The following is a 12478-nucleotide window of genomic DNA, read 5'->3' on the forward strand; positions in this document are numbered from 1 at the left end:
TGGCCTGAGGAAGTTGCTGACTGATTAGCGCTGAGGGAGCTTACCCCTCGTTGTGGCGCGCGCTCTGCGTGGTGGAAAACGCTGTTCCTGAGGAGACTGTGGCAAGGAGCAGTGCGCTGTGAATAGCGCCATTCTCCTGAGGAGAATCATGCTGGAGGAGCCTACCCTCGTGTCAGCGCGCTGTCGGCTTTATAAATAATTAATTCAAGAAGGGAGCCTACCCCTTGTCCTTGCCACGCGCTGCGTGGCAGCGCCGGAATCCGCCGCCGCCGTGAGGAGACCCCCCCTTGTGGGGTGTGCAACGTTGCGGCGGCCCCCGATGTGAGGAGAGGGCCGCCAGAGTAGAGAAAGGGCCGCGCTGGGCCCGAGAAGCCAGCCTCGACCTGCCCATGTGACGGGGGCGTCCGGCCGCGTCATTGGCCCGCCCCCGCCAACGCCGCGCAGGGATTGGTCGCCTGCCCGGGCGGCCGGGAAGACAGGAGGAAGCGGAAGAATAGCCCCGGGTCCCCGTGAGGGAGGGAGGACCCGGGTGAAGCTTCGGTGCAGGGCTCCCGTGGTCAGGAGGGAGCCCTGTGAAGGACGACCGGAGTGGGAGGCCACCCCGCCGGTGAGTGCCCCGGGCCGGAGAGAGGGGCCCGGGAGGAAAGAGGAAGAGCGCCGGTGTCGGCGGGGCTCTCGTGAAGAGAGGAGTCCTGCACGAAGGGTGACAGCTGCCTGCACTAGGCCCCCGCATCCGAAGGAGCCGGCAGTCTCACGAAGGCCGCTTTGAAGTCCCGGGTCCTCGTGAGAGAGGAGGGACCCGGGGAAGTAGAGGAAGAGCCCCGCCTGTTCCCCATGCCGGCCGCCAGCTGACCGTGGTGAGGGGAGAAAAGTTCCCTTTGCGTGCGCTACGCCAGGGGGCCTCTAGGCACGTTGTCGGTGCCTGGCCTCTTCGCCTTGCAGCCTGGGTCCCCACCAGATAAGAGGGGCCTATGAAAAGGCCGCGTGAAGCCTCCGGATCGCCCCCCCCCTGGATAAAGGGGGCAGCAGTGTGGATGGAGCCCGGAGTCAGAAACCAGGAGTAACCGGTGAGTGGGGCCTATGAAGAGGGTGGAGAGGGCAGCGGGGCACAGGGTCGGTGCTCGCCCCCACCCATGACTTGTACATTGAAGCTACCTTGTGATAGGGCCCAAGGTGGTAGGTGCGTCCAGTTCGGACAGTATAGGTGGACCCTGGAGTGGGCAGTCATCTGAAGAGTGAATTGACAATGATGCCTAGTGGTTGCCTGTCACCTGTGGTGCATAGGGTCCCAGACAGGTCGTGAAGCTCATGTACAGGTGCCCCGGTCCCTAGAGGTTAGGCTTAACATTCAATCTATATGTTATGCCCCGAGGAGGGTTTACCCTATGTTGAGGTTCGTAGGCCTAAGGTTCTATACCCCGTGGGTTATTATTTTCCCTAAGGTGACCCTGGAAGAGTTCATGCCTCACAAGCTACGCCTGATGTTCGTACCCCGAGGTTGTTGGTAAAGGGAGCCTAGCTATCCCCTTACAGGTGTTTCCTGAGCTTTAAGGAGGGCCCCTACCTGATGTTAATGCTAGGCGATGTATGTTCCGCCTGATGTTTGATACACCTAGCCAGGTGACATGCCTAATGAAATGCCATAGTTACCTGTTGCCAGATGGTCCCTGAGGTTAGGCCTGGCTCTTAGGTTACTGTTTATACGTTTATGGTGAGGCCACTTTCCTATCTAATGCTCAATTGCATGCTTTTGTGCCACCGTGCAGGTGATTGTGCCTTTTATTACAGGTGCTCCTATTTATGAGGTACTATGATGCCCTGATGTTTTCTTTTACAGGGGTTGGGTTGGCGTGATTGTGCATGATATATATATCCATGCCAATGTGGTATTTTGCATTTACAGCCTTCCCTGTAGGATGAGAGTCTGAGTTGGCCCCGCCAGATTGGGCTCCAGATCTAATGACAATTTTAACCCATCCTTTTTCCCTCACAGCATGGACTTTGGACTCAACCCTTTTTATCCCATGTAAATAATCCCCCTCTGAAGTACTTGGCTCTGGTGCCAGTTGGCGCCGTGTTATGATGACACTGTTAATGCATTTTTGCCTTGCAGGTTGGAGATACTAAACTGCTTAATTTTCCAACTCAAATTGGTGTCCTGCCTCTTTTGTAGTGTGCCTGGTGGGTTGACTGAGGGTACTGCGTGAGTGCTTCACATGTCCTCGAAGTTTGGCCTGCCCGCTTGATGCCATGCTACCCCCTTTGAGATTTGGGCAACCCCCATTTCCAACAATGCCTTTATATTTTACACATCAAAATCTTGATTTAAAGATGAAACAGACCTGACGTTCATGAATGTTATTTTTAAGTTTTGTCTCTTTAGATGGTTGCTCACATATACCTTTCCTGTGCTTTTCCTACTGGTATATACATTGCAGTAGAACAAGTGGTTAGCGTTGCAGTGAAGAAACTCGTAATATACTTAGGGTCGCAGTGAAGAAACTCATAATATGCTTGGTGATACCACAGTAGCACTGCCAAGCAAATTGCATTCTCAAGACCTTGCGTCCTCTCGGATACCCGGTGCTCTCATGGTCTGACCACTGTACTCATAATACAGCAGGTGGACCACTGGTGCAGTGGTCTCCGACCGCCACCGCACCCCGAGTCCTGTGGACCCCCAAAATCATAATTAGGCCCATAGTCTTGTAGTAAAATTATGATTTATTTCTACAGTAATCACTTTGATAAAAGTACATTTTAGTCTACAAATGCGCAAAAAGTAAAAAAATGTCCTTTTCTCACTATGCTTACATAAATTGTAAGTGAGTTTCTATCTCTAAATGTTATAAGTGATTACACATTTTGATAAACATTCTGCATTTTCCTTTTCCCAGCAGTTGGTAGCTGAAATCAATAATGTCATGGCCTCTCAAATTTACCTCCAACGATTCCGACTCAAACCCATCCACCTTTGTCCTTCTTGGGTTTCCAGGCCTGGAGGATGCCTACTTCTGGATGTCATTCCCCTTCTTGGTGATGTACTTGATGGCTCTGCTGGGAAATGGAGCCATGGTTCTTCTCATAGTCATAGACAGAGGACTCCATGAGCCAATGTATTATTTCCTTGGTTTGCTAGCCTTCAGTGATGCAGTCGCCTCCAGTTGCATTATGCCAACGTTGTTGATTATTTTGTGGTTCGGTTCTATGATCATACATTTTGAGGCTTGTTTTTTCCAGATGTTTTTTATCCACTTCTTTTCATGTGTGGAATCAGGGGTGCTGATGGCCATGGCTTTTGACCGATATGTTGCCATATGTAACCCATTGAGATATGCAGCAGTCTTAACCAATCCCACCATATTGAAGATCTACATTGCTATTTTGATAAGAGGTGCTGTCCTTTTTGGCCCTTGTCCAGCACTGGCCAGCAGACTTCCATACTGCACAACCAACATCATCCATCATTCGTACTGTGACCACATGTCAGTGGTGCAATTGGCTTGTGCGGATACTACGATAAATAGCGCTTGTGGATTTTGTGGAATAGTGTTGGTAGGTGGTTTGGATTTTATATTAATCGCTGTTTCTTATGCTATGATATTGAGGACGGTGTACCGACTTCCATCAAAGGCAGCAAGGAGCAAGGCGATCAACACCTGTATGTCCCACATCTGCATTTTACTCCTGTTTTACTCACTTGGGCTCTTCTCCAATATCACTCGCAGGTTTTTTCACAATGTGGTACCTTATGTTCACATCCTCATGGCCAACTTGTACCTGCTGGTCCCACCAATGATGAATCCTGTTGTCTATGGAATAAAGACAAAGGAGATACGAGAAAAAGCATTGAAAATATTTTGTAAAAAAACCCTGCCAATGTCTCCTTGAATCTCACTGCACTCGCTTCAATATCATCATTTGTTTTGCTACAACTTTCAAGTTTTTTAATTAATGCGCGGCTCATTAAAGGCAATGCAAACAGATAAAACATATCAAACAAGACAGCTTGATGTGGTGCCCATCACTGCATATCCTTTTGATTTTAAAATGTCATTACAAGCAAATAACACAAACTCTGCCATCATCACCAGCTGCAATGTGATTTAAAATGTCAGTGCTTAATTATTAAAAGAAAAAATTTATTGCACAGGATAACAAGATATTGCCCAAGTTTTCTTTGAAATGTCAGTGTAAAGTGCTGGTGATTAGTTCCTGACATGGATTATTTGATTCATTTGGGAGTCACCTCTTTGCAGTCGGGACCAGGCTCATTCGTTTAGGTTTAGAGGGGTCAGTGTTGGTGAAGGAGCTGAAAAGCCTGAAAAGATGCTGGAGGTGGATTCTGAGCCTTGACAACATTCTGGGCTCAGTTTTTCACCAGGAAACGTAAAACGATGTGCAAAGAGGTTGGAGCTATTGAAAAGGGGGTGCACAGTGGCCAAAATTAGGTCTGACAACATTAGGTTCGGGTTAAGAGTACATGGTTTCTGCAATTTAGCACCCACTAAGTAAAAAAGCCCTTTTGTGAGGATTATTAGGTTTTTGTTAAATATTGTTAGTATGTTAAATAAATGCTCATTGAAATTGGGAAAAATAAATTCATGGACCGGTGGGCGACAGGTGGAAGAGATCAGATGGTACCCACAGGCAGGTAGCAGCTCTAAAACTGCTGCGGCCGTGTACATGCTGGGAAAGTCATATTTTATGTCAATTCAAGTCGTTTGGGTTAGATATTAAGGTTAGTGCCATTTGGGTACTAAAATGCGCTTTGGTGAGAGCGTGTGTTTAATTACCAGTGGATCAAAACCAGGAAATCGACTGGGTAAGTACTGCATGCTTGTGTGTTTAATCGGAGGGGATCTTAGTCTGCATGCACGGATTCTAAAAGTAGCAAGGCTTGTGATAAAGGGTGTAGTATGTGGCAGCTCGTGTCCCAATTGAAATTACTGGTGAAGTAGAGGCTCTTAGCATTTTGTCGACTTTGCTAAAAAATTTGACCAGATAGCTTGAGGATAAGAATAATTCAGAAGATAGCCCCCGGCTGCCTGATTTGTTTGGGACCCTTATTTGATCAATGCTTGTCCAAGGAACTTTCTGCGGCCGTCGTTTAGTGCTGGGATGCATCGAAAATGAGATAAGCCCTTCCGATGTTGTCCACATGGCCGACACTCATTGGTTGTTGGGCGAGTAAACCAGAGTGGTAAAATGTGTTACAGACACCTTATCCGTGCACTATAAAATCAATTAGAACATTGGAATGTTGGAAGCTCCATTGAAAACAATGGAGTGCTCCGGGCTTACAATGGCTGGTATAAGCCTGGAACTCCAACATTCCAATGTTTCTTTGTTCACAGATCTGGCTGTGAACAAAGGCTTCACAGAGCCTGAGGGGATTCCAATCCCCTCACGCTCCCATACGGCTTTGTTCTTATTTGTTAGAACATTCTGCCCTCTAGTGGCAGAATGTTGTAATAGACGTTTAGCCCTTCATAGCTGGGCTATACAGGCTATTAAAGTCCCTCTCCCTTGTTAAAGGCCCTCGCCTTCGGCTTGGGTCTTTAATGCTGGAGAGGGCCTTTAATAGCCAGTATAGCCCTCTATGGCAGGCTATAAGACTATAGTACTGCCTCAACAGGATGGAAAACTTCACATCACTAGATCCTGATGTGCAGTTTCCCATCCTGATGAGGCAGTGCCTGATTTTATAGGGCACAGAGAAGGTGTCTGTAAGATATCTTTGGACCTCTCTTTTATTGTAGCTTCTCAGAATGAGTTGTACATGCTTTCTGGCCACGAGAGCCCGGCAATCCTGTGTGAATGAAACGTTTGATGTGGATAGTTTTGATTCCAGAGTGCAGTGGCTGTTTTGAGTTTCAGAGTTTCATGAAAGGCAAGAGTCCAAGGAGTTTGAGAATTGTATTGCTCATTACAGGTACTTCCTACCAAATTAAATGTATCATTGTTCCTGTGTTGGCAGCATGCGTGGCATGTGGGTATTTAAGAGTGCAAGCCTTCTGTGCCAGGACTTGATTGCATAACATGAATTCCAATCAGATCTGAGCAGCCGCAGAATGGTTTGGGAGTTTAAACAGTGATCTAAACACCAGGCTCTAGGATTTGTTCAGGAAGGTGCCCAGTTTCCCAGGGAAAGCTTCCGAGCAGTATGCCAGCATGGGGATGAGTGTGGCTTTGACTGTCCTCAGTAAAGGTTCTAAAGTGGGTTGCTTTGTGTTTGAAGATGGTTTGGAATGCAAATTGTGGTGATGCAGCCTTTGGTGTTAGGGAGTTCTCGTGAGTTAAGTCCCCCCCCCCCTTGTCGTTTTAGCCAGCATCCAAGGTACTTATAACTGGGGGCTCTGGACAGACAGCTTTTGTTAAAGTACCATCTTCTGAGTTTGTTCGTTTTCCGCCCAATCATTGGTCTTCTTGAAATTTGCGGCCATGGCGGGAAACATCCTTTACAACTTAACTGGTACAACTCGGTACCGTTACGACACAGCTTTAACAACGAAAGTCGTTACAACGACTTTCGCTGGAGGGCGCTCTAGGATAGGGGATAGTTTAATTTACTATCCAACACCTTCCCTACTAGCCACGGGGACTGGTGTTGGAATAGTAAATTAAACTATTCACTATCAGCGCCCCCCCAAGCTAGTCAGGTCTTGCCGCTCCCATGAGGCCAATAGATGGTTCACCGAAGACCTCAAAATTCTTAAACTTTCCTTAAGACAAGCCGAGCGTCATTGGAGGCTTAGATACTGCCCCACCCTCAAGTCTCAATTCTCCGCTCTTCTTCGAAGATATAAAACGGCTATCCTGATGGCCAAAACCGAGTATTTTTCAGCCAAAATACTCTTAGCCAGTAATAAACCTAAGGAGATCTTCTCTATTGGCCACAATCTTGCAGCTTCAGATAGAGTACAACCCAAACCGGTCCCTTCCCAATCCCTCTGTAATTCACTCAATTCTTACTTTATTGAGAAGATAGCCGCCATCAGGCACAACATTCCCCAGCCCTCCATTTTCTTCTCCCGCCCCCCTCCTGCCACTCCGTCTGTCTTTCTCGACACGTTTTCTCCTATCTCAGAAGAGACCTTCCTTGGTCTTCTAAGGAAAGTTAAATCCGGGTACCCCTTGGACTGTTGTCCTGCCCACATACTTAAAGAGGTCTTTTCTAACTGCCCTGGACCCCTGCTTACCCTTCTTTATACTTCCATTCAACAGGGTATTGTCCCGGCAGTTTTCAAATCAGCTATTATCACTCCCATTCTGGAAAAACCTGGGATTGACCCCTCCTCCCTCCCTAATTTTCTCCCTATCTCTTTACTCCCATTCCTAGGAAAGACTCTTGAGAGCCACATCACCTCCTGCCTCTCGACCTTTATTGAGGACAATCACCTTTTAGCCTCCCATCAGGCCGGCTTCCGTCCAGCTCACTCGACGGAACCCGTGGTCCTCTCAGTCCTGGATGAGCTTAGGCAATGTGCAGACTCCAATTCTTCTCAGGCCTTGGTCCTCCTCGACCTGTCCGCCGCCTTCGACACGGTCGACCATTCCATCCTCCTCGACCGTGGCGGAGGCGCCGGTATTCGGGGGTCCGCCCTGGCCTGGCTCACCTCCTTCCTAGGAGATCGGACACAGGCCGTCCATCTGGATGGCTTTTCGGCCTCCCCTTGTCTGGTCACTTGTGGTGTCCCTCAGGGTTCTGCTATTTCCCCTCTTCTTTTTAACCTTTATATCTATCCCCTTATTTTGGCCCTTCAAAATACAGAGGTGTCAGTGTACAACTACGCTGATGACCTCCAGCTTATTTTCAACCTTTCCCCCTCCCACGATTCCAGGTCCAACCTCTGTTCTGTCCTCACCTTTATATTTGACTGGATGAACTTCAACCAGTTGAAATTAAATCCGGACAAAACTGAGTTGATACTTACCGGTAGCCTCCCCAGTCCTTGGTCCTCTGCATTTTGGCCCCCTGCCCTTGGTCTTCCCCCTCCCCTTCTGCTAAAGCAAAAATTCTGGGTGTCCTAGTCAGCCAAGACCTGACTATGCGCCCTCAGATCAGCGCCGTTGTTTCATCCTGTTTCCTATCCCTACGCATCATCCGCAAAATTTCGCGGTTTTTTTCTGTCGAGGCTCTTAAGCTCATTGTCATTGCCATGATTGTCTCCCGCCTGGACTATGGCAATGGGCTTTTTGTAGGGATCCCGGCGTATGAGCGCCGGCGCCTCCAGCTCATTCGGAATCAGGCGGCCCGCCTGATATACCAACTCCCTAAGTATCACCGCGTCACTCCCCTTCTCAAATCCCTTCACTGGCTCCCCATTTCTCAACGCTCCCTTTTCAAACTGGGCTGTCTCACTTTTATGGCCCTTGCAGGCACTGCTCCCGAATTTGTTAATTCAAAAATCCGGCCTTATCTCCCTAAAAGAAACCTCCGCTCCTCTACCCCAGTCCTTCTGGTTGTCCCTCGTTTCAAAAGGAAAAAACACGGTGGCCTCCGGTTCTCTACCCTTGCCCCCACCTTCTGGAATGCCCTTTCCCTTTCTATCAGTACCATAACCAACTACATGGAGTTCCGGAAAGCCCTTAAAACCCATCTCTTCTCTTCTGCTTTCCCCTCGTAATAACTGTCCCTGCTCCCCCTCCACTTTTATCCTTTTCTGCTTCAAATCTGAACATAGCGCCATGAAGCCGCCTGGTGTTAGTGCGCTCTATAAATGCTTTTACCTTCAACTTTAACTTCAAGGAGGTTGTAGATTAAATTTAGGTTAAAAACGCCAGTCAACAGTAGGTGGTTGTTTGGATGAGTTAATCTGATATCTGTGATTAAAAGCTCCACAGCCTAGACATTTTTCTCTTTTCCCAGGCTGCTGGGGGAATTTACACATTCTGTAGCATTAGGCTGACTGCTGAGGGATTTTCGCTCCAATACCTGATTTCGAGACATAGGAAGTTATGGTGGCTAGTGGCATAAATGGAGGCATCAAAGGTCTAGCTTAGTGATACATAAATGAATAAGCTGCCCATCGTGTGGCCCTTGGTAGAATGTCGAGTGGCTTGATTGAAGAGCTCACAGTGGCCTTCCAGCGGAGTATCTTCTAAACACCATGACTCCTGAATACATATTATATTGTGTGATGATAAAAAGGACATTGTATCCTGATCTGTTAGGATGTTATCAAGGCTGGCCACATTCCAGGATAACAGAATCATGGGTTTAGGCTCTTTCTTCATATCAGGGGATGAGGCTGTGCACCTCTGGGCTTGAGTCAATGTGACGAAGGACCTGCCAGAGTGGACACCAGCCAGCTCCAGTCCTCTTGATGGTTTTCCTGCACTGGTCAGAATCATTGTAGGGTCTTCCTTCTTGGTCATTGAGATGATCAAACCTTGTTAGACATTAGTAGCAATTGAGTGAAGAGGGCCCACTGTGTTTCTAAGTAATGTTGAGGTTCGTGACTTCCGTGACCGCTTGCTCCTTGTGGTTTTTGCCTAGATCAGGCAAAGCCCGGTTTTAGAGGCGTTCTGGGTCTTGCTGAGAAAGGGCACAAGGATATCGATCCATTAGTGACAGAGTAATCAGGAGCCCCCATTCCTCCAGAAGAGTGCAATTTTCATATATATGGTGTTGGCTGCTAAAAGCGTGGTCCAAGTCACAGATGCTGCTTCCTCATGAGGGAGTATAAGTGAGGGAAAAAACTGGATACTCCAAATATCTGTGGATTTTAAGTGCCGAATTTAGGATGAGAGGCTAGGAGTTTGACTATATTCTCCCTGTTCAGGATATCATTAAAGTGACAATTGGTGGGGATGGATTATTTTGAATTGGGACAGTGATTACGTTGGACAAGGGTGTTGGTGAGAGCGCTTGTTGCGCGTTTGTTGTCCCTTTGCTTCGTTGTTGCCATTTTTTTTTCTTCTTTTTTTCAGAGTTTTATATAGCGCGAAATAGAACCGAACCGAATCAGTTATCAGAGCGCTTTACATAGCACCAGTTACGTTACATGAGGACACACTTTCATTTTTTTTTAGGCACGGGGACATTAAGTGATTTGCCCAGAATCACAGGGGGTTTTTGGCGTCGTTACCGAGACTCGAACCCAGATCCCCAGGTCCGAGGTTGAGCGCCTTAGCCGTCAGGCCAACCCAACTCCTCTCCCCAGTTCACCCTGAGCTTCATCTGTTCCTATTACACACACCATTGATGTCCTGAGAAGAGCAGCCAGTTGCTCAAGGCTCTGGCAAAGACTGACAGCAGCCTGCTCGGTGGTCAGCGGTCCACGTAAACAAAGAAAATGTCCTCATCTGTTCAATAGCTGCCCCACGCCTCCTCGAAGTTGCTCATGTTGGTGCGGCACATTCGGTCCGCGTAGGCCCGGTTGTTGTAGAAGACGCTGCCCACGGCCCGGTTGTAGCCGCACAGCACAATGAAGTGGCCCTGGTAGTTGGGGTTTCTGCAGAAGCACTTCTGGCCGATAGGGAGGAAGCAGCAGTATTTGACGGGGCTGGAGCAGAAGTCGGACAGCAACAGCACCACGTTCACCAGGACTATGGCCACGTGGCCCTGCGACAGGTGGTCCTGCAGGTCGTCAATCCTCACGGCGCGTTTCTCCACCACCACCCCGCAGGCTTGAGCGCTGGCGAAAAGCTGATTTACTCGGTTCTCTTCGGTGTCGAAATGTTTCCTGTAGAAAGACTGGTTCATATAGCCTTTGTCCACCCCCAGTGTCGCGTGCAGAAGCGGTGCTTCACCCCGAAATGCCGCATGAGGTAGGCCAAGTCAATGGTCCAAATGCTTTTAGTCATCCGCAGTTCTCCCATTGCTTTCTGAAACTCCTCTTCACTGAGCTGGTTCAGGTACTGCAAGACCATCCTACAGCAGGCAAGGCCACAATCCCAGTGATAGGACTGTTGGATCGCAGGTACTTTCAACTGGATGTGGTCCTCTGGGGGCCGCCGGCCGGAGCTCCGCCGCCCCCTCGCGGCCTCCCGCGGGCTCTTCATGCCGCTGGCTGGGCTGGGGCAGGAGCCCGCATCGAGCCCTCCTGGTCAGCCAGGCGGCCGCCTCTCCTTCCGGGCTCCCTCCAGAGCCTTGGGTATCAATACGAGGTTGCGTACAATGGCTGATTCCATTTGGAGCTAGGACAGATTTGTTGCCTAGAGGGACGGCAGCCATGGCCTTGTTTAGTGATTGGTTGCTATTGAGTTGATGATTCTAGGCCAGAAAGTCTTGTGAGATGGTGTAAATTTGTGCTGCAAAAACTTTGGTGTCCTGTGAGGAATTTATCAGTAACTTTATGGTGTTATTTGGTGGAGTGTTCAATAGCACTTTCGATGTCCCTGTCCTGCATGTTCATAGGAGTATCTGGCATGTTGTTGGACTGTGTTCTTAAATGGGGGGAAGAAGCTCCTAATCTTGGACGTGTAGTCTATGGCCTTCTGGATTTTCTCCTGTTTTTTATTTTGTTGCATTAGGCGTTTTCTCTTTCACATAGTTGGTCAGCAAGGGGAACCGAGATGCTGCTGGTTACATTTCTTGCAATGTGTGATGATTTAAGTGCTGAGTTGGTATGCAAGCTTGCATCTGTCGACAAGTGATGCTTCAGTATGTGGTCATGAACTTTGGAATCTAGGCACATGGGTGCTGGATGGACTGCCACTTTTAGTTCAATCGTATTCTTTGAAGGCAGTATGTTTGAGAAGGCGGCATAGATGTTGCCGTTTGTCTCAATGAAGCTGGACGTCAGTGGTTTATTGATGTCGTGGGCTGTTTGGGGCTAGACTGGGTAAACTTGTGGTCTTGTGCTTGCCAATCAGTTTTACTTCCTGAAGTAGGTCACTAACTATTGCCGGTAGGGCAAATAGTTTAGCGAGCAGGATTGCAAAGACAAAGTCTTGGGGGTTGTGTTTGTTAGAGGAAGATGGGGTTGGCTTATTAGAGTTTCGGGGGTTAGATTTCAGACTGCTGACTATGGTGTTCAGGTGCTCAATGCATGAATCAATGGATGATGTGAACTGGGCTAGTGCCTCTAACAGAGACATTTGAATATTGAACTTGTTTGATTGGTACTCCAGTACTCTGACTGTAGTATATAGGGTTTTGATCAGTTGTTGCCAGGTCCTTATATCAACAAGTACATTTAGGCTGCCATTTTGAGTTGGTGATTCCACTGAAATGATGATTCATGTGAAAGAGAGGAAAGAGAGGCAGAAGCAAGGTCTTTCACAGGGGAGGTTGATGACTGGATTCTAGACAGCTTTGAACTTGTGAGGGTCCTTTAATTTGATGTGAGCAGACTATTTCTGGTTGCGTGAGGGGGAGCTCAGGTGATGACACAACCTTGGTGCATCAATTTTAATTCAGGTTATTTTTGTTAAATATTTGTGCTTGTGTTAAGGAGATTGGTGTGATTCTGGGCAGTTGCTGCTCTGATGACATGTTTAAAATTGGTTGGGGGAGTGTGGGGGGATT

The 12478-nt window shown here is 48.1% G+C and overlaps 1 protein-coding gene and 1 pseudogene across 1 annotated transcript; one reads left to right on the forward strand and one right to left on the reverse strand.

Moving 5' to 3' along the window:
- Positions 1–2919: 2919 nt before the first annotated feature.
- Positions 2920–3891, forward strand: LOC144774008 (olfactory receptor 52E8-like). Its single transcript, XM_078659050.1, has one exon. It carries the CDS (start codon positions 2920–2922, stop codon positions 3889–3891), a length of 972 nt encoding a protein of 323 aa, XP_078515176.1.
- Positions 3892–10276: 6385 nt separating this feature from the next.
- Positions 10277–11092, reverse strand: LOC144774009 (protein GUCD1 pseudogene; annotated as a pseudogene).
- Positions 11093–12478: the final 1386 nt, after the last annotated feature.

The sequence above is a fragment of the Lissotriton helveticus genome, chromosome 8 (genome assembly GCF_964261635.1).
Source record: "Lissotriton helveticus chromosome 8, aLisHel1.1, whole genome shotgun sequence".
NCBI lineage: Eukaryota > Metazoa > Chordata > Amphibia > Caudata > Salamandridae > Lissotriton > Lissotriton helveticus.